At 43.0% G+C, this 27081-nt stretch overlaps 1 protein-coding gene and 1 pseudogene across 1 annotated transcript; both read left to right on the top strand.

Annotated features, from left to right (window-relative positions):
* Positions 1-2767: 2767 nt before the first annotated feature.
* On the top strand, positions 2768-7853 carry LOC149330971 (uncharacterized; annotated as a pseudogene).
* Positions 7854-18550: 10697 nt separating this feature from the next.
* Positions 18551-25291, top strand: LOC149330970 (uncharacterized). The gene is made up of 5 exons (XM_089559520.1): positions 18551-18682; positions 20003-20160; positions 22211-22284; positions 23938-24021; positions 25044-25291. The coding sequence occupies exons 1-5, from the start codon at positions 18551-18553 to the stop codon at positions 25289-25291; spliced, it is 696 nt and encodes a 231-aa protein (XP_089415646.1).
* Positions 25292-27081: the final 1790 nt, after the last annotated feature.

The raw sequence follows: 27081 nt of genomic DNA, 5'->3' as shown, positions 1-27081 counted from the left end.
ACTCAGCGAAACTGGACGGCTAGCATATGGTTAAGCGAGCGTGAATGGATGAGCGCGAAGTCGGAAAAAATCTGGCACTAATGTTTAGAGGAATTCGCCAGGGTGGCATAGGTTTGTAATAAGGGAATAATTACTCAGTAGCTTAACCGAAACTTCATTTTTGCTTGTAATTTGCATTCCTGAATAGTATCTGAGCATACAATGAGCAGTGAAGTTTGTGTTTGTTTTTCCTAACCTTACTGAAAAAAAAAGCCCAAATTATGAAAACAGGAAAACTGTTTCTTCTTTGCTGCCTCGGATAACTAAAAGATAATTTGATATCACAGACAAGAAATCGGTGTCATCCTCTACGCTAGCAGGGTCATAGGAGAACGCGAAAGATGTGCCTTACTACAAATTCAACAACGCGCAACTTTTGACAAGTTACGCACAAATAGGATTCACAGCTAATTCGCGCATATCTGCTGAATCTACAAAACACGCAGCGAAAAACATGTCGAGAAAATTTAGTACTCTTCTCCTTGCTTCTTCGTCCCAAGCCAGTTAACTTACAGAACTAATGACGCCAAACTTTCTCATGATGTGGGTAGTCAGACCTATGTCATACTTCCAGACTTACAGAAAGCATTCGACTAAGTTCGAACCCCACGCTGCAGAATACTTTCCACGCTAATTACGTTGTTTCCTTAGCTGCCGGTCACATTACGCATGTTTTAACTCGACTTAGTCTCCTTCGGTGCTTTTGTCATCAAGAGTCCCACAAGGCTCAGTTCTCACATCCCATCTCCTGTATAGTAATGACGCGTCATACCATGTCAATTAAATTCACTTATATGCTGATGGTAGCTTTCCTTACCGTACGATCATACCTTCGTATTATTATAAACCTGTTAATATGGCGAAGAAAAACTGATATTGGCTTTCATAGAGAGGTTACCGCATTTGAACGACAGACACTGTTTTCATTAAAAGGGGATATTTTAGAGGTGTCGCAAACACCGACTTCTCGAGTAAGCTACTGTCAACAGCTGAGAAGGGTTGTTTTGTAGGCCAATTGGTCATACATATTTCAAGAAATGCTTCGGCGCGGCAGACAAGGACAAAACGTAGAATAACACCACAGAGCGCCAACTAACAACTGATTTCATTGGAACCCGCGTCAACGAATATATGCTTTGCGCTCATCAACGACAAAAGAAAAAAAAAGATAACATGCAGTGAAGACAGCATTAGGCACAAAATGATCAGCACCCATGGCACGTGTGACAAACGCGTACATCGTCATGCCCCAAATCTAATCATTCTGATAGGAATTCTAATTCTCTCTTGAGAAGCGTCACTCATGGATTGCTCACGCATGTGTTTGTCCCCGAACGAAGGATCACTGCTGCTTCAAAAATTTCTCTTGGAAGCTTGTCTTTTCTGCGGCCTAAAATAACTGTACCGCTGAAGAGCGGGAAACAGCCACATTCTTTGCAGTGCGCCGGCACTGCCTCTCTTGGCGCTCTGTGGTGTTATTCTACGTTTTGTCCTTGTCTGCCGCGCCGAAGCATTTCTTGAAACTACTGTCAACACTTTTTTGGGGGCTCCAGAGGCTAGGCTGTGCCTTGGCTACACAGCAAGTGACTGAAAAAACAACGGCGATCACGGAATCTTTTTTGCGCCGAAGTCACAAGTTTTAATCATGTTGCGGAAAATTTAAAACAATAATTTTTTTATGCTACTTATGGTATTTAGCGCTTTGTATTCTTTATGAGCAGTGTACGCATACGTCATTAAGCACTTGCTATTTGATTCGGTGTACCGTCGTTGTTCTAATCGTTTATGGCTCACTTCTGCTACTTTTAATTCCCCACAGGTTTCGCCTCAAGACGTGCGTTTTACTGAGCACGAAGCGAAAGCATCCATAACATATTGTCGACAGAACGAGAGGAGGACCACTTTCTTTCAGTGCTTCCTGCGGCGCCTGTCCAGTCGTTTCCTTGGGAACATATACTGCATTTTTTCCGTTCGTCTACACAAAGCTGTGAACCGGCCTCGCACTGTTTTATTGTGCACCTTTTAAGCATACCAAAAAGCCACGTAATCGAGCACAAGATTTTACTCCATGCTCCCATGGGTGGGTAATTGTTTGGGCGAATTCGCTGTTCATGACGACAAATGTAGTACTCGTAACACAGGACCAAACGCAGAGGACATCGCATGCGATGGGACGCCTCGTGAACCAACATTGTTTGATGAATGTAACCACATCACTTCCTCAGCCCAAAAAAAGGCGGAAATTTCGCATGCTTTTATTTTGCATCAACTATTGATCTCCGTACTGTATTATACGGTGATTGTAAATATAGGTGTGAAAACTTTATGCCTTACCTTTAACTGTATTAATCTTTTAAGCAAATAACTCATAACTGTCCACAGAAAATGAAGTGATAATTATGACTGCAAATATACGCGATGCTTTTGTGTGAGCAAGTGATGAGATTTCTCTTCTTATGCACCTTCCGCTTCGTAGCACCACTGCAATTTGATGGGTGTTGTTGCCTGAAATGCCACAGGAAGTTTAGCGCTACCTCGGGATATTTTGCGTTGACACGTGCCTGAAGCGCAATTACTGAAACAGACGCTACGTCCTTTAAACTTCCTTTAAAGCACGCACTGCGGATAAACTGCCACAGTTTGGGGTTTAAGGCTGGGAGCCAGGAACTCTGCAAGGCTCAAAATGTTTCTTTCAACTTCCATCTTCATTCTGCAGCTCTTCACAGCGATGGCTGACTTTCCGCTGTATCCGGAACTTCGAAGCGACCTGCAGAGGTACCAAGATACCAGTCGAGTGAGTATGCTGAAATATCCTCAGTCCTGTCTAGCAACGGTGTCTCTCGGAAGCAAGAAATGCGTGTTAATGACAGGTAGGGCTAAAATCAGTGAATTGGGAGCGATCAGAGGAGTCTTGAGGTTTACATCTGTGCTGCTATTATCGGTATTTTTTGAAGAATTTGTCGTCTCACAAGAACTGAAATTAAGAAGACCGTAGAAACCTGTAATTACTCCGTCAAGCAAAGTCTACTCTCAGATGCCTGTACTGTTTAGAAGATAAATTCAAAGCGTAGAATTTGTTATTTTTTCTGTCCGAGACTTCCTAATCAAGTTTTGACATTTAAATGTACATAGTATCTCGTCATTCTCACATTCCTGTATTTATTTTGATGTTTGGATTTGTCAGAAGCTGTTAAGCCTAATGCTGTATCCTTAAGTCATCCGTCAACTTACCTTTTCTGCTCAATTTTGGCAGGAAACCTTGTGTTCCCATATTCTATGTACCACTCTGTCCCTTCCGCTGTGTCTTTGATGTTCCTTTCTTTATCTGTATGCATGATTGGAGTGCTGCCGACCTTTTCAGGCTTCGAGAGCCTGACAAGCTGAGGGGAGCTTTTTGCTCTCGATGTCCGTACTCGCTAAAGAGTAAATAAACTTCATCTTCAACGTAGGCGTCTAGCCTGTTAACATTATTGGTCTACTGTTGATCCCCCAACTGACCAGAGAAGGGGACCTGCGAGCTGGCTAAAATATACTCAACCATTTCGGAGAGTAACGTAAAAAAAAAATTGCGCAGTAATCGAAGCCAAATAAACACCATGGTTTCTGTATTGTCTATTTTACGAATTTACCAAATTGATGTAGATGCCAAGAAATAGGCCTGCAGTAGCTAGAGTTCCTATTTGCTCATCAGTGAATCATTCGTTTGGCACGCATACCCGAACTCTAAAAGTAATGTAGCAATTTAAGAAATTCTTGTGAAAACTTGGCACTTGATTCATTGCTTTTGTAATGTTGTATTGGGCACCTGATTTTTTTCTTTACTATTTCCATCAATGCAGTGCTTCCCGGATGTTGGAGAGTGGGCCCTTATTTACCGAAACTACTACGCCGATGTAGATCTGGGAGGAGCGGCAAAATGCGCTAAATTCAGACGAAACGGCACCTATGCCGACTTCAGCACACCCGTTATCTTTACATTCGGACAACATGGATCAATGTAAGGGTACTTGCGACTTGCTAGAATGAAGTCGATAAAAGCTCGTCTTGTGTCACTCACTACAGGCGACGAAACATTTTCTGTATTCATATCAAAACTTTATGATTCCTTCAAATATGCTTCATTATTCTTTCATCGAAACGTAAAATTTGCAAAAAGAAAAATGAAATCATTCTGTTTCCCTGTGCGTTTCAAGAATGATTAACTGAAATAATGAACCAGATAGTGTGAGCCCCCGTTCAATATGGAGTGATATCATAACATTTGAGAGAATAAATGAATACATGCCTTGTTAGATGCAAGCATTCATTTACGCCTACATTCTTCTGGCGTAGTCTGCTGTTTGAAATGATGTGCTTTCTATAGGTTCAATAATCTTGTAAGGACAATGAATGCCAATTTTATTGCGGCACGTAATCCCTGCCAACAGTCGTAGGGAAATTTTTTTTCATGTCAGTGGGGCTCGCATAAAATTATAGTTGTTTACATGATGGTGCTTGTTGCCTTGGCTCTGAAAGTATCTAAGGCACACGTAGGGATATCGTGAAAGGTTAACACCAAAAACCAGAACAACATTATTCATGATCTTAAGGCCTTTTCCTAAGTGGGCAGCTAAAAAGAACTTAGCACGGCATTCGACTGTTCACCGCCTTGCTGAGCACTCAGCTTGTAACATGTAGACCTTCGTACCGAATCTTGCCACCGAATGATACTAATAAAATAAAAAATTAGTGCATCTTTGGGAAGATGAAACTTACGTTTTAGCAATCGAACATTGCAAGCGTTTCACTACAAAAAGTAATAGTACTTCGGTAATCAAGTATTATTTGCTCTCTTTCATGCAGGACAGGAAGATTTGACCTCGCATCTTCTCCGTGTTACTCTGCGAAAAACAATGTTTCTTTTGTACCAGATGGTAAGAACGCACATGTCCTCATGCGTTTGGTTCTTGAAGTACGGACGCCTTCTCTTTTCTTTCCTTGTTTCAAATACTTGACATTGGTAAACTAAGAAGAACGAGTTGAGCATGATGCTCTGATAACCATTTTACAGCGATATATGTTAAGGGCACCGCCGTTAGCGATGTCAAGGTTTCACTGCGTCATGTTTGTTAATCAGCCTGCATGACGTTACTGATTACGTCATCGCAACGCGTTCCGATATTAGACTCGCGTGTAAAGGCACCACGTATTACGTCACTGTAACAAGTCATGCCTGCACACTGCAATCTGAACACGGTGACACCCATTTGAGAAAGCTGCGCGAAAATATGCGGATGGAAAAACAAAACAAATACACACAAAACAGTTTATGCTCTGCGTATGCCTTTTCTCGTCCTCGTGTCCTCATATTTTTATGTAGTTTTTAATATTAAGGATTCACACAAACTAGCCCGCAGGACACCTTCGACAGTGACGTCATGTCACAGCATAGTGATGCCATGAACACTGTGCCTGAAAACAAGGCAACTAGTCAGAGAATATGCGATGTATTGCACCACATGACTCGCTGAATCTCGGGTTGCAAAGTGACAATCATCCCGAGTTCTTTTACTGGAGCCCCTGAGAGACTGCCCAGTAAAGAGCATCGTAATCGGTAACAGTTTCCTTAGGAACTTCCGGCAAGCTTACTGTTTCTTTAGGAAGCATTGCAGCGATTCCTACCTGTCGCGGTGGGCAGGAGCCGAAATCTTGTCTCCAGGCGGTTTTGAACTCTGGGAATTAATCATGAGCGACACGATGTGGCTCGGAAGCAAATTCCTTGGGCCCTAAACTTTTGACAAAGCGTGTACCTTAAGCGCGTTGCGTGAGCGGGCGTTACTTCCGAGTGTTAATACTGGGCATGTCTTCTTGCTTCGCTACATTTTTCTGGCCGGATGAAAGCTAGCGAATGGCTCTTACACATCCTGTTTGTTGTCTTTGTCTGCTGTATACGTTAGAATGCTTCCTGAAAACGTAAACCATCTTGCCTGTTCAAAAGTTCATACACTTACTTTCGCCAGCATGCTGCGTACCTGCGCAAATTTCGTCAATGCAACATTGCTAGCAAAAACAGCGTACAGGGCTGTTTAAGTGATCTGATCATAAAGTTATCATGAATTGCTAGTTAGCAGGTAATTTTTGGCCGCAAAATAAGTAGGTGTCCATATCGCCTATAATGCCTATATCGCCGTATGGCGGGAAGTCGCATACTAAAACGAAAGGTTTCTTCGCTCTTTTTTCTAGCCGGTCCCTGCCTTTGTGGGCCGAAAATTTAAAAAGATATTCTACGCAGACAGTGCGATGATTAATGTTAATGATATCCATTTGCATCACATCAGCGATAAACTGAAACAAATGCCTTAGCGTAGTAGCTGATAAGCTACTATCAATTTCAGGAGACGGAGTTCTGGAGGTTTTCCACGCAATATACATTGACTGCGACTCATGCTTTGTGGTTCGCCATCCTTATGCCGCAAACGGTAAGTACACCGCATAGGAGTGTCCGGAGCTATGGTCGAAAGGGCAATTATTAAGCCTGCGCATATCATCACAACCTGCAACCTCTTCTTTTTATGTGAAGAACATGCGTGTTCGGTGATGTCATATGCTTTTACTTGATTGTACACAAGATGTGAAGCGATAAAAAATTTCAAGGCTTCCCCAAAGGGAAGCTAATGAACACTTGACACTCTCACAGCTCTAAACAGACGCAGGGGAGACAACGCGAGCGATGAAAAGCGCTCGCCTGCCTGCGTATTTCATACCGTGGGGGTATCAAAGATTCCTTTCAACTCTATCAGCTTTCAGCAGATCTCAATCAAGTAAATATAAAACTGGATTAAATTTAATTCGCGGATTTACAACACGAAGGAAAGAGACAGGCTTGATGTCATGCACTTTAGCCACAGTTCTGTTTAGAAAAGGGTTCGATGTGGAAATAAAACATGTGCAACCTTCTATTAAATTCATTTCGCACTATTCATACATCTAAAATTACCGCTCTCAGTTTTAATTTGTTTTCTCTACACGTGGAATATGTAGAATATGTCCTTGGTCACTGTTCCCGGTATTTAGCCAAGGAATGGCCAACTTTGCCAAAAACACAGCGATGACTACTGCGTTTACTGTGGTCCAATGCTTTCTCGCGTCATAAAGTTTTCGTCACGCGTGCTGTTTCGTTGTGAGGTAGAGACCAAACGTAGTCGAAATAATCTGGCTAGCTTTCCACCATTACCTTTCCTAAAACAAATTTTGCTACGGTGCTTCAAAGTTTTCTAATCGTTTTACATACGCTTTCGAGACTAATTGGCGGAAGGTCCATGAACTCGACAGACAGCAAAGCACAGAATACACTCAAGACAAAGAAGCACAAAGCAGCGGCACACTTTTGAGATCGCGTAACTGTTCTGCTTTTTGACGTCGTCATCCTCAAACACCACTCCTATTCGCTGGCGCCGGAATTGACGAGGCCTAATTTTTCGACTGTGGAGGGTATCTTGAGTTAGCAAGATATTGGCTGTGCTGTAGCGCCTGGAGTCATATTCATTCATGAAAGGAGGGTGCATATTCCTGCAACATGTTTTTTTTTTGTTTTCCGCGTTCTCTTCTTTGAGTTATCTGTAGTTTGCGCTGTGGCCTGTGATTATGCTGTCAGGCTACCAACTGACCAATCTTGGGATACAATTCCTATATGTCACTGCACAGGCTATGGGTGTTCGTTGTGGCGACGCTTCGACACACTCCATGAGCCTGCCGACTGCTGCGAGTTCATCTATGACGAAAATTGCGGTGCATCACCCAAGTACCAAATGTACGACTCATCCTGCGGCTGGTAACGACCTATACGCTACATGAGAAGCTACCGTCTTCTTTGTCCAAAATAAAATGTGCTAAAAGGCTACTGTTTCTGTGCAGTACAAGCTGCAGTGATATTGTGAGAGAAATAATTAAAATACCCACCTACTTTATGAATTGTCCGCTCGGAGCGCGAAGTTGGCATTCAAGACGAAAGTTGCGATTCATCATCCCAATTCTTACACGTAAAGTGTTCTGCATGCGAGCAAAAATCTGTCTTAGTTCTTGTCCTGCTTCTATTCTGAACATAGCTACAAGACACGGGTTACGAAATCAAGGACCACAAGTGTTACTAAAAAAGTGGTGGTCAAAAAGAAGGCTTCATCTAAAATCCACGCGAATGCCCCTCACCTTGCTCCATGCATTCGGCATCGCTATTCTACGAAATGCTACCCTTTAGTTTTTTTAGCTATTTTATTGAGTCAAAGGCTGCCTGAATAGGCCAGTCTACGGCAGGAGAGTTTTAATAATTACAGATGCGTCTCACAACAGAGAGATAGAAATTGTCATAGTTATGGTGAACGAAAGAGCGAGCGGAAAAGTATTAACTTTTGAAAATGTGTAAAAAAAGCGAAGCGAGCGAGACATGGCAGAATACTGTTGTTTTAATCAGTCAGGGGCTGCGGTTCACAACTTCATGTCACAATTTATATAAGAAGGACGGTCGGGTGGTTTAGCGTGAATGTATAACAGGGAGAATATTAGTTTGTAGTTTAATTTCAGTAGTTCTGCCAGAACTAGAACAAAAACTTGATCCCGCCGCATCGTTCTCAAATAACTCGAGGAGATTATGTTGACAGGGGTCAGTGAAATGTTTAGGGGAATCCCCCAAGGTGGGGTATATATGTAACAAGTGAGTAATTACTCATTAACATCCACCCGAGCGCAGCAATACGGCTACAACGGAAAGCTATACAGCTTTCTCAGAAACATCGTAGTTAAAGAAAAATTCGTCCTGGTACGAGGTTCAAACCCGGGACCACCGCTTCACCGGAGCAGTCGCTCCACCAACTGAGCTAACCGGGACGGCAAGCTTATGGCAAGGCGAGAGCGAATTGATCTATAACTCGAAGTGGGAACTGTCAAGTGTTTGGGAAATACCCCAAGGTGGAGTAGCTGGAGTAGCTTTCCCTTGTAGACGTATGGCTGCGCTCGGGTGGATGTTAATGAGCAATTACTCCCTTATTACTTTACAGGGGTCGCAAACATGTTCCCACGTAACTACAAGTCTTATGAAGGCGCAGAACGTTAGCAGTTATGAAAAAAAGGGCATAATGAAACTTCACGCCGATATGGCAGCGGAGGACGTGGTTAGATGCTTTATTCTAGTTCCTTGAAAAAGATGGCCCACGGAAGGTCGGCACAAAAGTTTGTAATTACTTCTGTGCGGGTGTAAAAGAATCAGGGAAAAATGGCTGTAATAAAGGTCAATTCATATGCGTTGCGAAGGCATAGCTCGAGTGCTGCCTAGAACCAAGAGAGAGCGGCCTGAGATAGGACAGTAAAAGGGAAGCTTCAAAATGTGATGAGTGGTGAATAATTGATTATATATTTCTGTTTAAACACCACGTAAAACACCGTTCTAGTTACTAGTAATAAAGACGCGTGAGTAGCGCGCATTTCTCTAAAAAGTACATGTTCCCTAATAAATAAATATTTATATTCGTCTTCTGTCACAGTGGTGTTCAGTGTCGAAGTGCCGCTGACCAATGTGCCGCTGACCACTGAAGTGGCAAGGCATTTCAGTCACTTTGGTATGCCGTGTCACTCGGTCCCTACAGCAAACATAAAGGTGCCTTAACTGCCTTGGTGAGAGGTGCCAGGTGAGACTTTCGGATGATCGCTTGGTAGTAGTAATACATTTATTCGCATTCATTTATTATTCGTAGCACCAAGCCAGTCGAGACAGGTGGTGATGAAAAGGGAAGGGGATAGGATGCCGGCAGCTGAGCAGCCTGGCAGTAGAAGAGGCAATGGGATAGGACCTCATATGTAGAGGATCAGTTCGGACAGGAAGGGTCCGATCGAGAGCGATAACAAAATAGTTAGCGATGGGGGATGAGTGCATTCATTTGATGCGCCGGAGAGGCCAGCCACCGGCACGATGAGTGATGAATGAGGGAAAAGGTTTAGGCGCTTGTCGAGACGAAGCTTGAGGCAGAGTGCCTTGATAGCGAGGCGCAGGACAGTCTCCTATAGTGCTCCGAGGGTATGGACCAACTTGGTATCAACGGCAGCTGGTCTAGAGTTTCGCGTGCGACCAGATGGGCGAGCTCATTGCCGACAATCCCCTAATTCCCAGTTACTCAGCGACCGGCCGTCGTTACACGGCCGCGCAGCACCATTCCCCTCTCGTTGCTACCCAGAGAACAGCCCACACAGACGCCTGTTGTCATGGTTCCTCGAGGTTCTTGCGGGTGCACTCTATACCATCTCCATCCTCCTGCACCTGAACCCAAACCGGTGACCTCTACCGCCGCTCTGCGGATGCATTCTCCCTCGTGGTCCTCAGCATTGAGACTGCGACTCCCAAGAACCGCACCCTACCCTATTCACACCAACAGGAGGGAGCACTAGAGGCCTCCGCACTGCGACCTTCCACCGTTTACCGTTTACCATCACTTGGTAGTTTGCACGAAATAGCGTGTCCTATAGTTTATTCCGCTCAATTCCTTGCACCTGCATTTTGACAGTGATTGTGCGTTGTGTTGACTGTACTGAGTGAAAATAATAATGATAATCTTTTGTACTCAAGGAGAAGCAACGCCACGATCAGCCTGCACTTGGCAGCGCTTTAATGTCTATGATAAGATGTACAGGGCTTGCGTGCTATGTAATTGAGGTAGATTGAGGAGTATATATATATATATATACTTCAGATCTCTCTAAATGCTGGAAAATTGAAAAAAAAAGACATTGGACAGAGCTCTGTCTGGTGGGGAAAGAAAAGGCACGCTGCAACTCGCCCGCAGTCGCCCCTGATGAAGGAATTGAGTAGGTTCTGAAACCTTGTTTTTTCATTTTTTGTTTGTTCTTTTCTAACTGAAACTGAATGTTGGGGAATGCTTTTGAGAAAACTATAGCACGATTCGTCGTGAGCTGAACGCTGCCTTGAAAGTTTGCGCTGCTAACATGCTACTGTGCACTATTAACAAGGTCTGAAAATTCTTCGGTATACATTGAATTTTGTAGATATTCTGTTCTTGCACCCATTTTATACGGTCTTATTATCATAGGTAAGAGAAGAAAGTAATGTATGCTGCATGGCATGGTCTACTCTTTTTGCAGAATCTCGATGCTGAGACGTATTTTTATTTGTTCGTTAAGCACAGAAATCTTTAATCCCGTTGTTTCATTAAGAGCTTCGAGCAAAATGTCTTGGTGCAAGTGCTTGCTAATTGCCGTCACTTGCCAACGTTTTGCCGTCATTTTTTGGGTCAGTTCAGCTTTTTATCGCAGTGAGGAAAATGGCTGCACTCTGTATGTACTAAAAGGCAGCGCTAATTTGACTGGGAAAGTGCAACGCTTTTTTACAGCGCTCTTATGCCAGCTATAAACAGCAGGCAGGTAGCTAACGAAGCTCTTCCAGTGTAGATTTCAAACTTGTCTTGTGGCGTAGTCTAGCATTCTCATGTTCCATCATTAATGTTACCCTGAATGATATATCCTTGTTTTCAAATAATAAAATATTTGTTTAAGGAAACGCACTACTGCTCCATTTTCTGCGCGCAAAAATCGATCAACGGAATTCTGTCACATACCATTCCTCTCAAACTCTAGCGCTCGAAAACAGGTCCAAAACACGGAGTCAAACTCCCAAAAATGTACCATTCGTGCATTAAGACAAATAACTGAGCTCATTGTTACGTTAACACCTTGAAACTCAGCATTACACACAAGGCGAGGACGAAGGAAGAAAACTCAACTAGCGCTGATTGTCTAGAGCTTGTAGCGGTTGTCATCGCGCGTCGTGTCTTCATTCGTTCTTGTCTTGTGAGTCGCGCTGAACGTCGAGACTTTCGAGCATGTCTCTTTCCCGCTGAACGACACGTATACAATGAAGCCATGTTTGGGGGCTTTTAATTATGACGCCATTCTTTAGCGGTGCACTGACTTCGCAGGAGGCAGTTACTCCGCATAACAATCCACCTTGTTTTGAATGTATGGGCTTCTATGGAAGCTAGGCTACCACTCTACATCTACCTTGCAGCAATATAAAGACAGGATTGTTATATCTAAGCAACTGAGACTGCAATTAAGAGAGCAGTTAAACGAAGCATGAAGTTGCTTTTTTTCGGCACTTCAAGGCAATAACTATGCACTGCACAATGATCAGATGTGACACAGCCAGAGTAACGTCGCTTAGGACTTAATCGAGTTTGTTTTGAAATGGACGAATACTAGTAGATAGGTAAGCTTTGCTGTCGTTATTGTTAAAGAAACAGAAGCGAATCACAAGCAGTGCCCCTGTGGAAGACCTGAGATAACGTGAGAGGCGAGTAACTTGCGTTAACGAAGCGACGCCGGTCGTTAAATAAGTCGCCCATTCAATCTTATCTTATAGAAGCTGACTAGAAGTCGGACAATAAATTTGTAGATATATACGTTTATAATGCACTTACCGAACGCGTTTTCAAAGCCAAAGCTCAGTTTATAATAAAGAAACGCTGAAAAACCTGGTACAGAAACAGCCTTGACTTGCAGCTGCATAATTTCCCCCACTTTGTCGGGATGCTCCGGACCCATCGCATTGTTTTCGGCGTACTCTCACAAACCAAACACGACAACTACAACGCCTGTATCCTGGAATTATCCCATTCGCGGATGTAACTTTCACCCAATCACAACGGGCCGGAGAAAAACAGTGTTGCTAGCTGAAAACAGTTTACTGGCGGCACATCTGTCGTCAATATTTATCTGACTACATGACGGCTGGTGAAAGAATAGCACAAGGCTTATTTAGTGGTGTCAAATCTTCTTTTGAGCTTAGTCATCAGATCCAGGCGGTACACGTAGAGGCAAGAAGAGCTCAGTCAACCTGGCGTACCGCTCCCACAAATAGAACACAAAAGTAAGCCGCCCTTTTTTTTTTTTGCAACTTCTGCACCACGCCATCATCACTTAATACTGTTCCTGCGCTTAGGATGCCAGGTCCTTTTTAAATTCGTCGTAACCAAAGCGGCTAAAGCCACTGCTCAGGATAATAAACAAGCTGGACCGTCAGAGCCAACGGGTTCGGATGTAGCCTTGGTAGCTTGCGTGTTGCCCGAAAGGCGGCAGTCGAGGCGAGACCAGCGCGCGAATGCGAATTGAAAAAAAAAAACGACAAAATATTAATTTGATGTTTCTTTCTTCTGCTCTATATTCTGGGGTTCGTGCACTGACATCGCACAGCACACGGGTCTCTAGAATTTCGCCTTCATCGAAATTCAGCCGCCATGAAAGTAGTGCCAAATATTGTTTTAAGCATAAGGCTCCAGTGCTCACCTCAGTCTAAAGCCACTCGATGTCTCGGGTCTTCAGCATGTATGGAGCAAAGAAATCAACGCTTAACGGAAATAACAAATACCAATTGACACTCCATCTTTGTTAATCCACAATTGTATTGCGTCCGTTGCCATTTCTAATAAGGGAGTCGATTTTTTATCGCTGTAGCATGGTTTGCTATACGCAAATATACAACATAATTACCATTATTAACATCCGCTTGACTCAGAAAGCCTTTCCGAAGATCATTTAGAGACCGATATCAGAGAAAGGTGCCATCGATCGAAATAAACTCAGAGTGCCACGACTGACAAAGCGCACCTCAGTGAACGCCCTAAACACTGAGAGGTTTGTTTTGCATGGTTCGGTTCACCGTTTGCATGGTTTGCATGGTTCGGTTCACCGCGTCTTGATCATGCCTTTAAAATTAAAGACATCAGGTGTAAAGCGAACTTCTTCAAGATGTCGTCCTTCCCCCGAACAATTCGAGAATGGAATAAACTGCCACATGATATTGCTACCATTACCTCCACTGATGTTTTTTTTTCCTCACTGCGAAATATGCATTGTAATTGAGCCATTGTTTCTTCAATGATTGTGAAAGTGTTACCTGTCTGCTTGTTTGATTGTAAATTCAGTTGCTTGCCTATCTTCTTTTTATCTGCATTTCCTGCTTTTTCGACTGTGTTTGAGTCGTCTTCCCCCCCCCCCCCACTGTAAAGCCTCACGGCGCTGCGGGTACTGCAATAAATAAATAAATAAATAAATAAATAAATAAATAAATAAATAAATAAATAAATAAATAAATAAATAAATAAATAAATAAATAAATTGCAGTGTGGCATACATGCTGTGTTTAACACGATCATGGGCACATGATACTTCCCTGATCTCCAGAATTGTGGTACACATACTAACAAGACATAGCAGTTCGCTATTTCGCAGGTATTTCCATTATTAACAATAAATTCAATCTGGTTCTCGGCGTCATCACTCTAAGTTATCACTACCACCTGAAGGAAACAACGTAGAGCGATCTCATCACACCACACGGTTAATATAAGAAAATTTTCAGGAAATATAGAAAATGACAAATAGAGATAAACAATTTAGGGGACTGGACAAAAAGCGAAGTCAAGAAGCAGACGAGACTATAGCACGAAGAATCGGGGCCTGAAAACAAAAATGAACCTGGCATATTGAAATAGTGAATTTAAAGAAAGTATAGGAGACTAAAAGGTCGCAACTACTCCGCACCAGGGTATCGGCAAAGAGGAGACACATGTCATAGCTCCTGTAGCATGTTTCCTCTCGGTCCGTGTTTGTGTGCGCTGTATTCACGAAAGCGCGAATTGCCAGCATGCCCACTCGGTCACTGACGACCATAACGGGAACAATGTACTGCCAACTCGAAATACTACGCAGCCTTCTGCCGCGGGAAAGACTGGTCCTAACAGCCCACGGGGGTGTAATTGCGGTGGAGTCGTGAAGTCTGAGAGCCCTCGGATGGTCCAATGTATTGGGTTAATTTTTGGTGGAAATTCTAAGCTCGAGACGTCATGCATAGCTTATGATCATAAGCTATGTTTACATTGAGGTTTTTTCTTTTCCGTGCGTAGTTCGTTTTCTATATTCCTTACTTTCTCCTCCTTTTCTGCTTCACTTAAGTCAAGCTCACAGATGAATATTCCGTGTTTTTTATTTTATATCTCCTCAGCTTAAAAGTTACGCTCAGTGCTACGCTTATTAAAGATGTCGTACGTAAATCTCTCTTCGAGCTTCGGTTCAGACAATACAAAATGTCTTTGCGGAGGGCTCTCATCAACTCCTACTGCGCAAACATATTGCCACGTATCATTGTAGCGTCCGTTCGTTCGCGCAAGGCCGCAGAAAAGGGGTGTTATCATTTTTGTTCGTGACGCGAGAAACGGCCGGACTAATCTCGATTGTTCACAGCCATGAACAACTACATCTGCGTGTTTCTAGATTACTCTAGATGATCTCGACCTGTTATCTCGAAGTTTCCTTGTCGGCTTTAAATTGAACGATGCCGCGAGCAGCGGGCATTCGTAATTCGACGATTGACGAGCACGCTTGTTGCTTACGCCGCCACCGAGTGAGTCAGTTCTTTTGCGGGCGCAAGTCAGCCCAAATAAAGAGCTTCGTTTGAAAGTATTTCTGGTGTCTTCCTGACCGCTGGACTGCCGTCACTACAACGTGACAATATGATGTACGCCAGTGATAAAAATGCCAGAATTGGGTCTAGTTGCTTGTTCACAATGGCAGCAACGGGCTAAACATTTGACGGACAAAACAGAAACGAAGACATAATACGAAGGGAGCGGACCATCAAGCCAGTGATGCCTACAAGTGGTGAATTATTTTTTCTCGCGCAGATAACATTTCGTCAGAATTTATGTCAATGGCAGGGGCGGCTGTGTTGGTTATCTTAGAGTGTCTGATAAAAAAGTAGGCAGTTTTTTAATCTGAAATATGAGGCACACGAAAAAGTGACAGAACACCACGGATGAAGCGAGGAGCAGAGTATACGCATGCATGTGAGGTCTGCGCTTATACAAACAGTGAGAGCGACAGAGGCTTCAATGAATAAAGGAGAGGTATGCCTGCTTATTAGTCTAACATGCTACGCCAGATTCAAACAATGATCCGAGTTCATAGACTCGTGTCTAATATTGGAGAGAAAGAAATGGAAAGGAGCCGATTGTAAATACCAAGAGAACATTATCTCCCTGACATTTATTGCTTACGACGTCAGCTGTATAGTTCAAAAGTCAAATACCCAACCCTAAGGTAGGCTGTGGGTTGAGGACGGTTTAATTAACGTTAAAATTGTAAAGAAAACCCCAAGCAGTAAATCAACGTTTCACCATACAACTTTTCGTAGTTAGTGACAAAGTGACACTACCACTCGATATTCAGAATTTTTTACGCAACGGCCAAAGCAACGGAAAGCACCACTTAGCTCTCGATTTGAGTCGCCATCGCTAACCACCCAAATTTCCCGCTTGCCATTTCCTACGTCCTGTTTTGTGCAGAAAGGAATTAGCGACTTTTCGCAGGAAGTCGAGTATTATAATAAACTCGAAGATCCTTCCGCCTGAGATCACTAAAGCTAAAACGTTTCACGGTAAAAGCTGGGCTATTTGGAGTAACAAAACGGTATAGTCAATTCATCATGTATCCCACATGAGCCTCAAAAATGGGTAATGTGTAAGTTCCTGTATATCACACGTTAAACGTGTACTGACAACTGTAATATTTGCTATGACAGCCTCCTCTCGCAAAACCCTTCCCAACCTTACTAATCAACTAATCAATCAATCACTTCAGTTTATTTGTTCTTCACAACATGACGTACACATTGCGAAAGGGGCCAAGAAGAAAAGCCGTTCCTTTAAGGATTGAAAAAAAATCTTGGCCCCCCTGGCATTGACGGCAACGAAGCAACACAATCCAGAAACAAATGTACAGAACAAAATGTACAGAAACATACAGAAACAAACAAAAATATAATTTGACATTTTTATGAATGATATGGCGACAAGCTCATGTCACGGTCGCGGAATAAAGATCGTTATAATGAAACAGTGGCGAAATATCTCTACTACCTTCCTGTCTCTGCAGTCCATATCCAAGCTCTCACCCCAGACAGCATTCGCCTAAGTTTTCTCAAAGGGAAAGTGAACAAACATCATGTTCCATTAAGCCGCATTCATAATGCTGTGCCTTCACACAATTCAAAACAGCGGTACGAGATTACCGACAATCGAGCACCTTACACATTTGTTCACAGCAGTTTATCTGACACGCTTGATGCTTTTCAGATATTGTAATAGTTACTCCGTTACTTTTCAGTGGGGAACAAAGGCAAAATCTGTATGAAAATTTCTAATTCGCGAAATATTATAAGCTGAGCCAATATGAAGATAATACTAAAAAGAATTTTAAATGCTTGGAGATGGGAAATATACGGAATAATGAATTAGCCTCCGCGGTTATACACTTTTGAATTGGTTCTTAATTTTGCTTGGTTGATAGAATACATGCTCAAGATAAGGGAACGGTGCTCGGTTGCAATAAAATTTTATGAAAAATTTCGGCATTTTTTTTGCCGTAGTTTTTGTATATCTTGGGAAGTGTGTAAATAGATTGGCACTTTGCTGTGTACACGAAATTGTGTGCTAGTTTGCTCGAAGGCCAGCGAAAAGAAGTTTTTCGCTATGGATAAGAGGACAAAGACATTTCAGTGAATGGACTCTAGTATTGCCATCTTTATAAAGTCAAATATTGCCTGACTCTATAAAAAAAACCACGAAGAGAGCAATCAACGCCATCGCGTCATACCCTTAAAGGCTGTACGCTTATTTTTTTACGTTTTTGTTGTGAGCGCGGAAGCTACGCCGGTGTCAACACGTGTTTTAACCGCATTTACAAGTGCTCCAAGTTTCCGTCCAGCCGTCGGTCCAATATGAAATCTCTTTCAGTGCGTAGCAGAATTACATCAAACAAGGCACCATAAAATGGCTTCAAGTTCTGGCACAGCTTATAAATGCTAGCTCCAGTCTAGTGGATTACCATATAAAAATAACGATACAGAGGAAATTATTGCTACGTTTCTTGGCCCTTATAGGGCATTGTTCTTGTAAGCCTCTAATCAGCGCAGCACGTTTTCTACACTACTTCATCGCAGTTTTCTGAAGGAAACGGCAAATTACCTGCTCGAAAAATTTGCATTCTCTTTTTATCAAAGTACCCCACGTGGACTATTTGATATAAACAGCTTAAACTAGTGACAGTGATTGACTTAGCTGAAACACATTCGTTGAGCAGGAACCTCAAAGCGAACCGATTTCTCTTTCCATGCCCTCAAAGGGCGGATGTGCTAGTTCTGGAGCTTCGGAATTTGGACAACGGATATCCGGGCATTTGAACCGCTCACCCATAAACGATGAAGACCTGTATAGATTAGCTAATGTAATTTAAAAATTTATTACAGAAAAGCACGCCGGAGAGAGTGCACATCCGGAAAACATGGCGGTAATGACGCGTTGATGACAGCTGCACAAAGAGCTGATCGACCGGGACAAATTATAGTGGGCTGGTTTATATTGGCCTAAGCAAAGCTTGGAAACGTTAGCAGGAGAAGTGCCCCTCTACTTGTGAAGGCGAAATGTCTGCACGACCAAACCTATTGTCGATATGTCTCTTGCTCTTCACTTTGAACCTGCTGATAAGGCTGGGAACAAGTAATTTCTATCCAGAGTTACGAAGTGACCTACAAAAATATCAAGATTCAAGCCGCGTAAGTGCTTTCTCAGTTTTTCGTAAATTGCTCACATTTATAGCCCGCTCCCCCCTACATCACGCAAAATCATACGAATTCTAAGAGGGAATCTGGGCGAGACAGATGGCGTATGATGTTTAGTGATAGAAACAGCGCTAATGACAAGGAGTTTACAAGGTTACGCATGTTACATAAACTCCTGTGTAGTGTTGTCCCGTCCTTGTCATTAGTTCTGTTTCCCTCACTTAACACAGTAACTGAAGTTATTCAGTAATTAATTCGCCGTGCTCTGTTTCTACATCGGAAATTCTCTATGCACGTCTCCCGAAGGGCCAGGAATGTAACGGCACAGGTGGTGCTGAAATTAGGGCATTGAAATACATAAGATGAGGTCAATACATGAGCTAGACAATTTCTACCATTTTCTGTTTGTTTATATGTATTTAGGATTACTTGCGCGGCTGCAGGAAACAGTACTTAAAAATATCTGATGAATAAACCTCACGGAGATGACAGGTACAACAGTTAACACTAAATGACGTGCTCAAGACAAATGTTTAAAAAAGATCTCGCGAGATGCTGGCAAACGAAAGTGACCGGGAAAACTTTTCTGTGTCCAGTTGAGGTTTTATTCGAGCCCAATAACGCGAGGATTCAACTGATAACTGTTTTGCTCATATCATCTGGCGGTGAGGTAATAAATATGTGCAGCGACTGTGAATTCCTCATCAGTAGAAAGAAAATAACTTATTCATATATCTGGTCATGCATGATGCACGCTCACAGTTTGGCAAGCAATAGGCGGCAGGTATAGATGCGACTCCGTACATTTCGACGAGTTGAAATGTACGCTAGCAATCATGCAGCTTTCTTCGCTGCCTGTTTTACACTCTGGAGGCACCGCCCATCGCTACATATTTTGTTCTGCTCCAGCTTTTTTTAAGCAGACTCTGTGCCTATTTCCTTCCTTTAACTCACCATAGGATGTATGAATGCAAACCGTTGCACTGAGATTAATGAACCAGGAAAAAAGACAAAACAAACCTTTGTAGTTTTTTGTTTTTGCTTAAATCCCACACGCAAGTCCGCACTCAAAGCGAGAGAATACGTAGGGTTTACTCAGTGCATTATTATGCATTAATGCACTTGATGAGCAACATGGCGTATTATGTGCTACATTAAATGAACTCAACCAGACTGCAGTTATGACCTCCAGAACAATATGATAAAAACAAACGCTTCAGCCAGCCACAGCGACTGCACTCGACATACAACTAATTGTAGTCACAGACGCACTGAACCTTAACCTTTTCTATGTGGTCAACTGTGTCTTTGCAGTGTTACCCCAATGTTGGAGAATGGTACCTCATGTACAGAAACTACTATGCCGACCCAAACTTCGGTGGAACGGCTAAGTGTGTCAAGTTTAACAGATATGGGGAATACGAACAATTCAGCACACCGGTTGTCCTGACTTTCGGACATGAAGGCTATCTGTAAGAATGTTTCAAGTATATCTTTTTGTTGAGAGTGACCTCTGTGAATATGTCTAACCTTCTTGCACTTTATAAATAAAATTTCACGCACCGCTTAAATGATGTCAATGCCGACCTTCTATTCCGGCAGAAAATATCGAGAAATATCTCCCGAAAATCACGGAGGTAGCTCCTATTAGTTTTGAGAAAACGGACGAAGAGACTATGTTTGCAGACGTCCTGTCATCGGCAGTGTTTCTACTGGCAAAATCACGAGGACACTTTGGCAACTGAAGTGTTGAGAGGCGAAAGCCGAGGGCACTATGCCCTAACGACTTCCATTCGATGTGACGTCACAGCGTTCCCGTGGCTATATTGATACCCAAATTATACATCTTTCGGGAACCTTAAGTGTTCATTACGCTTAATTACACATTTTTTCCATCTCATTGGACACAAATCCGATGTTTTTCCGACCATTCTGTGACAGTTTTCAATATGCCGTGACGACTTGCTGTGGATGTGACGTCACACCGTTCCCGGGGTTATAACGACGTCACCGCTGTTACGACGCAATTTCTACTTTCTTGCCTGTAATAATTAACTAAATAACCTACGGTCATGAAATTTTGCTTCTAGGTTCATTTTTTCCTCCTCTATCTGAAGCAATCTCTGGTATCCTTCTATATTTTTAGGTTCTCGAGGGAAATGCGTGTGACACGCTTCGTTAACGGACGACAGTATGAGACATTAAAGGCTTTCGCCTTGAAACCATTGACAGTACAAACTGACGACGTAGTGAATTGCACTAAAATCCACTTGAAAGAATTTACTAATATCAGGGGATATATATAGAATTCTAAAATGTGTTGCAGTGAGTTTTTAAAGTAAAAAGACGTCACAATATCTGAATGGTTTTGATTAGGCAAATTCGAAAAGAGATTTTGTGTGGCAGCGTAGACGTGAGCGGAATATCCGAGGTCTGCGTGACGGAGTATATGATGTCCGACTATGTGGAGCGAGAATACACGGTGACGTTTGAGCAGTGACGGTCCTACCGCAGTTTCCCGCAGTCTATACCATCGCCACCATTCGCGTAACGATGACGCACTGATAGCTGTACCAAGATCGACGCAAGAGTGACGAAAACTTGGACAGTGCATTGACATTGACAGTTCTCGCTTTCCTTAGCAGTGGCGATATGGAAGTGTGCACTGCCGCTTACCTCATGATTTTGATGGGAAAGCACTACTTGACGATGTCTAACCGGCTCACTGAGTCTGTGTAAAGCTTGAGCTTGAATTTGACCTTGACGATACCTAGCATAGCAACAGCCCATACAGAAATAAAATAAAAACTTCCGCGACATGGTTTTGAACCCGCGCCGGCGCGAGCATAAGAGTTTCGCTGGCCACTACACCGCAGAACTATGCCAGCTGATCACACCTCGAGTTAAATTGCAACACATACTCGAGATGTGCATTCTTTCTCGGCAGCGCGAGATTGCGCTGCAAGATTTCTCCGATTTGTGGGCTTAACACTAACGAGTCATTTGAAATTTAATTGCTGCGTAGAAACAGGCGTGATTATTCATGTTAGAAGACATGTGAGGAGTAGTTGTCTTAAGCTTTTCTAGGCATCGCAGGCTTCCGACTTCTTTTATTCATTAATCCAAAGAAACCCATACTGAGAAAAGCATATGATTTAAAGATAACCTTCTCGTTACCAGCTTTACATCCCAAGATTTCAGGTACACTGTGAATCGAAGGTTGTGTTTTTCGTGGTGACAGCAAAGTGTTAGTGTAAAAGCTGCCCAAATGCAAATAAATTCTCCCTTCAGTTACTACGAATTTATAAGGGTTCTATTTGAAATCCACAAGAGTACCGTATATATTGAATGACTCGACCTCAATGAGGGATGCAGTGGTCTCACGAAGGATCAATAACAAGAGTATGCAACCTGATTGGCACTTGTGTTGCCTCAATTCTTTGAGTGCGTAAAATCCTAGAAAGTTTATGCTGCCTGGTGCTAAACATAATAGCCGGCAATAAAGCACTTTTCACCTTTCAGGAAAGGAAGAGTAACGCTGAGCTCGTCACCATGCTACGTAGGAAAGAACAGAAAGATATTCACTCCATACGGCGGTAAGTACATCAACACAAATGCGATACGGAACGTTTCAGATGGGATGACCATGAGGGTAGTGCAACTGAGCCTGGCACTTCCCCTTGCAAAACTTTATGAACTTTTCGCTTTCGTATTCTCATTTTCTCTTTTTGTGTGAAGAAAAACAAGCACATCAATTTAGGGAAACGCGCTCCCATACAGGATCTTTCAATCGCATCGGACCAAACCCATGCGGAACCATTGTTTTCAGGCCCGGTCACGTCAGTCATTACTGAAAATACTTATGGGGAACGAGACTGAAGTGACTATCAAACGTTCGTTTTCCCTGATGAAAGTCCAACCTATAGCGGCTATACTGAACCTGCATGAATTGAAAAGCCGTAAAAAAAACCGGGACGATTTTTATGAAACCGACAAACTAACATACGTTCTGCAGGAGGCAGTAAAAGCCGCTCATGGCCACAGCCATGTTGAAAGGCATACCTGCAGTTCTGTAGCAGTTCTACCGCTCTAAAATATTAAGGATTGCTTAGTTTGTTTGGCGACACCTTGTCACCACGTCGTCCAGTGCACGTGCTCCGCGTGACGGCAGTGGAAGCAGTTTTACAGGCAATGGGTGCCAATTTCACCAATGCAGCCCTTTGTCGGCTATCAAACACGTTAACGCGAAGGTGTGATGAAGGTTAAAAGGAATGCTTTTCTGCAGGAGTGCTTTCTGCCTACAAATACTGGAGACACGAGATAAGGCAGCCAATCACAGTTGCTCTTCGCATAGCTTGGGTTAGTTAATTGTTTTTGCCGCTCGGAATAGTTACTAGCAGAGCAGGGACGGAGCACGGGGGACATAGAGACGGGCACAGACAAGACAAACCCCATTACGCTGTCTTTAACTTACCAGTTTATTCCGAAGACAGAAAAATAACGTCTTTGCAGTCTTAATTTGAGTAAGAATCAATCTGCACTAATTCTGAAAAAAACTTCAAAAGCTGAAAAATTTTGTAAACTTTTTTTCTCATCCTGGAGCCTGCTCACAACAAAAATTCTTGCTCTCGGCGTTCATTGCGACAAGCTCGCTGCATTTCTTATAAACAGGGCACCAAACTTTTTTCTATTTATGCCGGTCCTGCAGTTGCTTTGTACGATGGCAAAGTAAAAGGAACGAATACCTGATTTGGTCAAAGGCTTAAAATTTTCATAAATTCATTGCAGCTTTCAACAAACTTGAAGCCGTTCGTTACTGCAGTTCATGCTTGTTTTTTTTTTACGAGATTGTGAAGGAAACAATGTTTAATCAACCTATAAATGAGTTTGAACACATAAGAAGTCATCGCGGGCAGAAAATCTATCAAGCAAGCTCGTTTACATGCCTCTAGATTGCAGCTACGCGCAGAGGTCTCAAGAAATACATGTACGGGTTGATGAATTATTTACTGACTGTGTAGAACAAAACATCGCGACAGCATTACTTACACAGAGACCTTTGTTCGTCTGACGAGAAGACGAGACTCTGAAACGCGGGTAGAGATACCGAAAGAGTGTGCCAAGCTTCCGGCAGGCAGGGCTTGTGTAATGTTTCTCAGGGAAATGAAAGCAGAGCAAAACATTTGAAACTCCACCACTTTATTTCCCACTTTCCATGAGCTCAAATGCAATATTCTACTCTCTTTCAGATGTTGGGATTCAGGAATATTTCAATGTCATCTACATAAGCTGTGAATCTTGCTTTATAGCCCGTCATCCATATGCTGCCAATGGTGAGTTTAGATAACTTTATCATCAACAAAGCTTTTTTATGCCCCCATACAATACAAATAATCTGTAGAGATTCCTCGCCATGTCGTCCAGGGTGCGCACCGCTGCGTTCTATTCTAAAAATAAATTATTCACTGTTCATTCCTGTGTAGCTGCGGTGTCATATCATTCCTTGGCTAAGCAAAAATACCAAAACGCAAGACATGTCTCAGTGTGAGCCATATCCTTTCGAAAAGATGGGCATACATTGGAAAAACATACATGCATTGTGTGATCCCTTTGCTCTGTATGCCACCTGATGGAGGAGCTGATTGCTACTATGAACACCAACCTCGCATGCGCATTTAACTCCGGCCCCACTTGACCATTATCAGACCAATTAATCAATGTCCTTAATGCACTTTTGGTCATTATGTGGCCACTTTTAAGTGAAATTGAAGCGGTATTACTAAGTTAACTTCGTTTCCTATCAAAACCTTCCATTCAACTTTTTCTCCTTTGAGTTCAAGTGCGAAAAGGTTCAAAACATTTTTAGTATTAGAGCCATCGACACGTAGTAACCAAAACATTTTTCTAGCAACAGCAGACTTTTCTGTAGTAATGCGCCGTCCCTTGCAGTAGATATAGAACAACAGAATTACTAGAGAAGAATCTTTAATCAAGGGTTGATGGTATGACGTTTGCCGAGGAGGGAACATTTCCAAAAGGGTCAACATACACACGCCCACATTGAGAAAACCAATGTGTCTTTCTTTTGCTCAATGTTCACGACTGTATGTTGAATCGTTGGGCAGAGAACTTATTTCGTTGTCTGAGAGCGGCAAAATGTTTTCTCGCATTTTGGGCACGGTTCTGTCTTTTTTTTTTTTGACCGGGTAGAAACTGAAAGCAGCGTAAAGATTTCTCAACAATCTAGCCCAACAGCGCACCTTTTTGAAGTGGCTACACTCTAGGTCTGGGTGCCTGCGTGCTTTTATATATAGATTGGTAAGATTTCCATCTTTCTCTTTCTTGCTTTACACAGGCCAGGGTTGCTCGTACTGGCGCCGCGCTGAGGTTGCTCTCGAGCCTGACGACTGCTGCGAGTTCATCTACGACCAGAACTGTGGAACGGCACCCAAGTACAAGATGTACGACCGCTCGTGCACTTGGCCTGAGCTCACGGACGCAAATTATACAGCGGCAGAGTCCAAGGTTGCGCCTAAAATTCCGAAACAAAGTACGAAAAAGTCAGAGCCGCACGGCGCCTGGTTGTCGGAAGAAGGATATTAGTCGACGGCCATAGCACTCGCCCTTGAACGCGCGTGCCTGAGCAGCTCCGATGTGCACGCTTTCTTGCATAAATAATACAAATATATCCTACTTTGCTCTTCGTGACGGCTGTGTAACCTCTCCTCAATGTAGCCGCTTCACACGGGCAACATAGCGCTGGTGTAGAACGGTACCAGACCTTCGCACACACGCGCTACGCCGTATCAATCCACTGCTTAATGTGAAAGCATTCGAAGTCGCATAAAGCCGCGAACCTGGTGGGGACTCAAAAGCGGCGACACAAACTTCATTACGTCACAAGGTCAGCCAATAGATAGTGAAAGATAGTTGAGGGTAGGCAATAGATGATGAATAGTTAACAGATATACTCGATTGAATTCCTCTGGAGGAGAAATTCTAGAGGCCCGTGTGCTGTGCGATGTCAGTGCACGTTAAATAACCTCAGGTGGTCGTCTCTCATAGCCTTAGTCGCTTTGGGACGTTAAACCCCATAAAACCAACCAATCAACAAGGCATATAAGGGATAATTAGCAGACACGAAGTACTAATCAGTACACATAGATTAACGTTAATGCACCCGTAACTAATACAGAATAATATTTACAAAAAATTTGTACACGCTGATAGCAAAACCTATTTAATGTTTACTGAACGCTAATTAGTACTTGCTGTGTTTAAGAAGTCCTAAAAAAGCGCGGGAAATGCATTTCTGTCAACCGCACCTAAGAACCTTAAGAGCGCCCGGTAATTTTTTTACAGCTGCCTCTAGGCATAAAGCGTGATTAAACTCACCTCTGGTTCCTTAGTATGCTGTTAAGTTGCGCCGTGGTAAAGGGCTCCGGTAGTTTAGAACACCTGGGGTTCTTTAACGTGCACTGACATCGCGCAGTAGGCGGGCCTCTTGCATTTCGCCTCCACAGAAATTGGACCGCCGCGGCAGGGATCGAACCCGCGTCCTTCGGGTCAGCAGTCGAGCACCATAAACATTGAGCCATCGCAGCTGTGAACTATTTAATGAATTACGCGGCAATGTAAAAATAATCTGTAAAAACCGCCGCGAAGTAACTATAATTTCACAAGATACATGCATATGAATGGGACAGTTGGGAAAGTTTAGCCTAAACCATGTAGCTTGTAATTTGTGAAACGGCGAGTTGAGCCTGTTGGTACATTCTTGAAGAAAACAGCGCAGCAACAGGTACAAGAGAGAAGACGACGGGACAGGCTAATTTGTGCGAAATCGTGATACTGAAAAGATATCGCCATTTCTTGACTGCACTTCGCTGTTCTCGAGATGCAAGATATTGGCGGAGGGACCAAGTAAGGGATGTTGCATCCCTGCGACTTGTGTGCTCAGCGACAGAAAATTTTCTCGCCTAGAATGGTCAGTACCACGTCCTCAGGAGAGTGTCCATAGCGGCAAAAGTTCATAATCATAAAAGTTGTCTACTGCTTCAAGTAACCTTCACCATAGTAACTCTTCTGTTGATTCCAAAAACCTGTAGTGTTCCTGAAAACATATGTGTACACCAGACCGCGTTAAATTTTAACTGTTCATGTGATTCTATGAGAAACTAAAGATTGGACATCATGCCTAGTTGTTCAGAGGGAAGTTCACCAGAAAAATCATAGTTCAATACTGGCAATTCTAAATGGCGCCGTCAGGGGTATTTTCGTAGAGCATTATTAATCTGGAATTCTTTGGCGAAATTTCGACTAATTTTCGCCTTCCGCCAGCATACTCAGTTAACTGCAGATGAAACTGCTCTAAGCCTGTGCTAATTGCGATA

Source organism: Amblyomma mixtum, chromosome 9, assembly GCF_055824585.1.
Source record: "Amblyomma mixtum isolate Tamu chromosome 9, ASM5582458v1, whole genome shotgun sequence".
Taxonomy (NCBI): domain Eukaryota; kingdom Metazoa; phylum Arthropoda; class Arachnida; order Ixodida; family Ixodidae; genus Amblyomma; species Amblyomma mixtum.
Note: the sequence above shows the minus strand (reverse complement) of the source record. Positions and strands in the feature narration are given on the sequence as shown.

What these genes read in the sequence shown, in the direction of transcription:
- LOC149330970 (XM_089559520.1), top strand. Translation starts at nt 18,551, where the DNA reads ATGTCTGCACGACCAAACCTATTGTCGATATGTCTCTTGCTCTTCACT. An exon ending in GATATTCACTCCATACGGCG is followed by an intron (nt 22,285 to 23,937) that starts GTAAGTACATCA and finishes ACTCTCTTTCAG; the next exon opens with ATGTTGGGATTCAGGAATAT. An exon ending in TCATCCATATGCTGCCAATG is followed by an intron (nt 24,022 to 25,043) that starts GTGAGTTTAGAT and finishes TGCTTTACACAG; the next exon opens with GCCAGGGTTGCTCGTACTGG.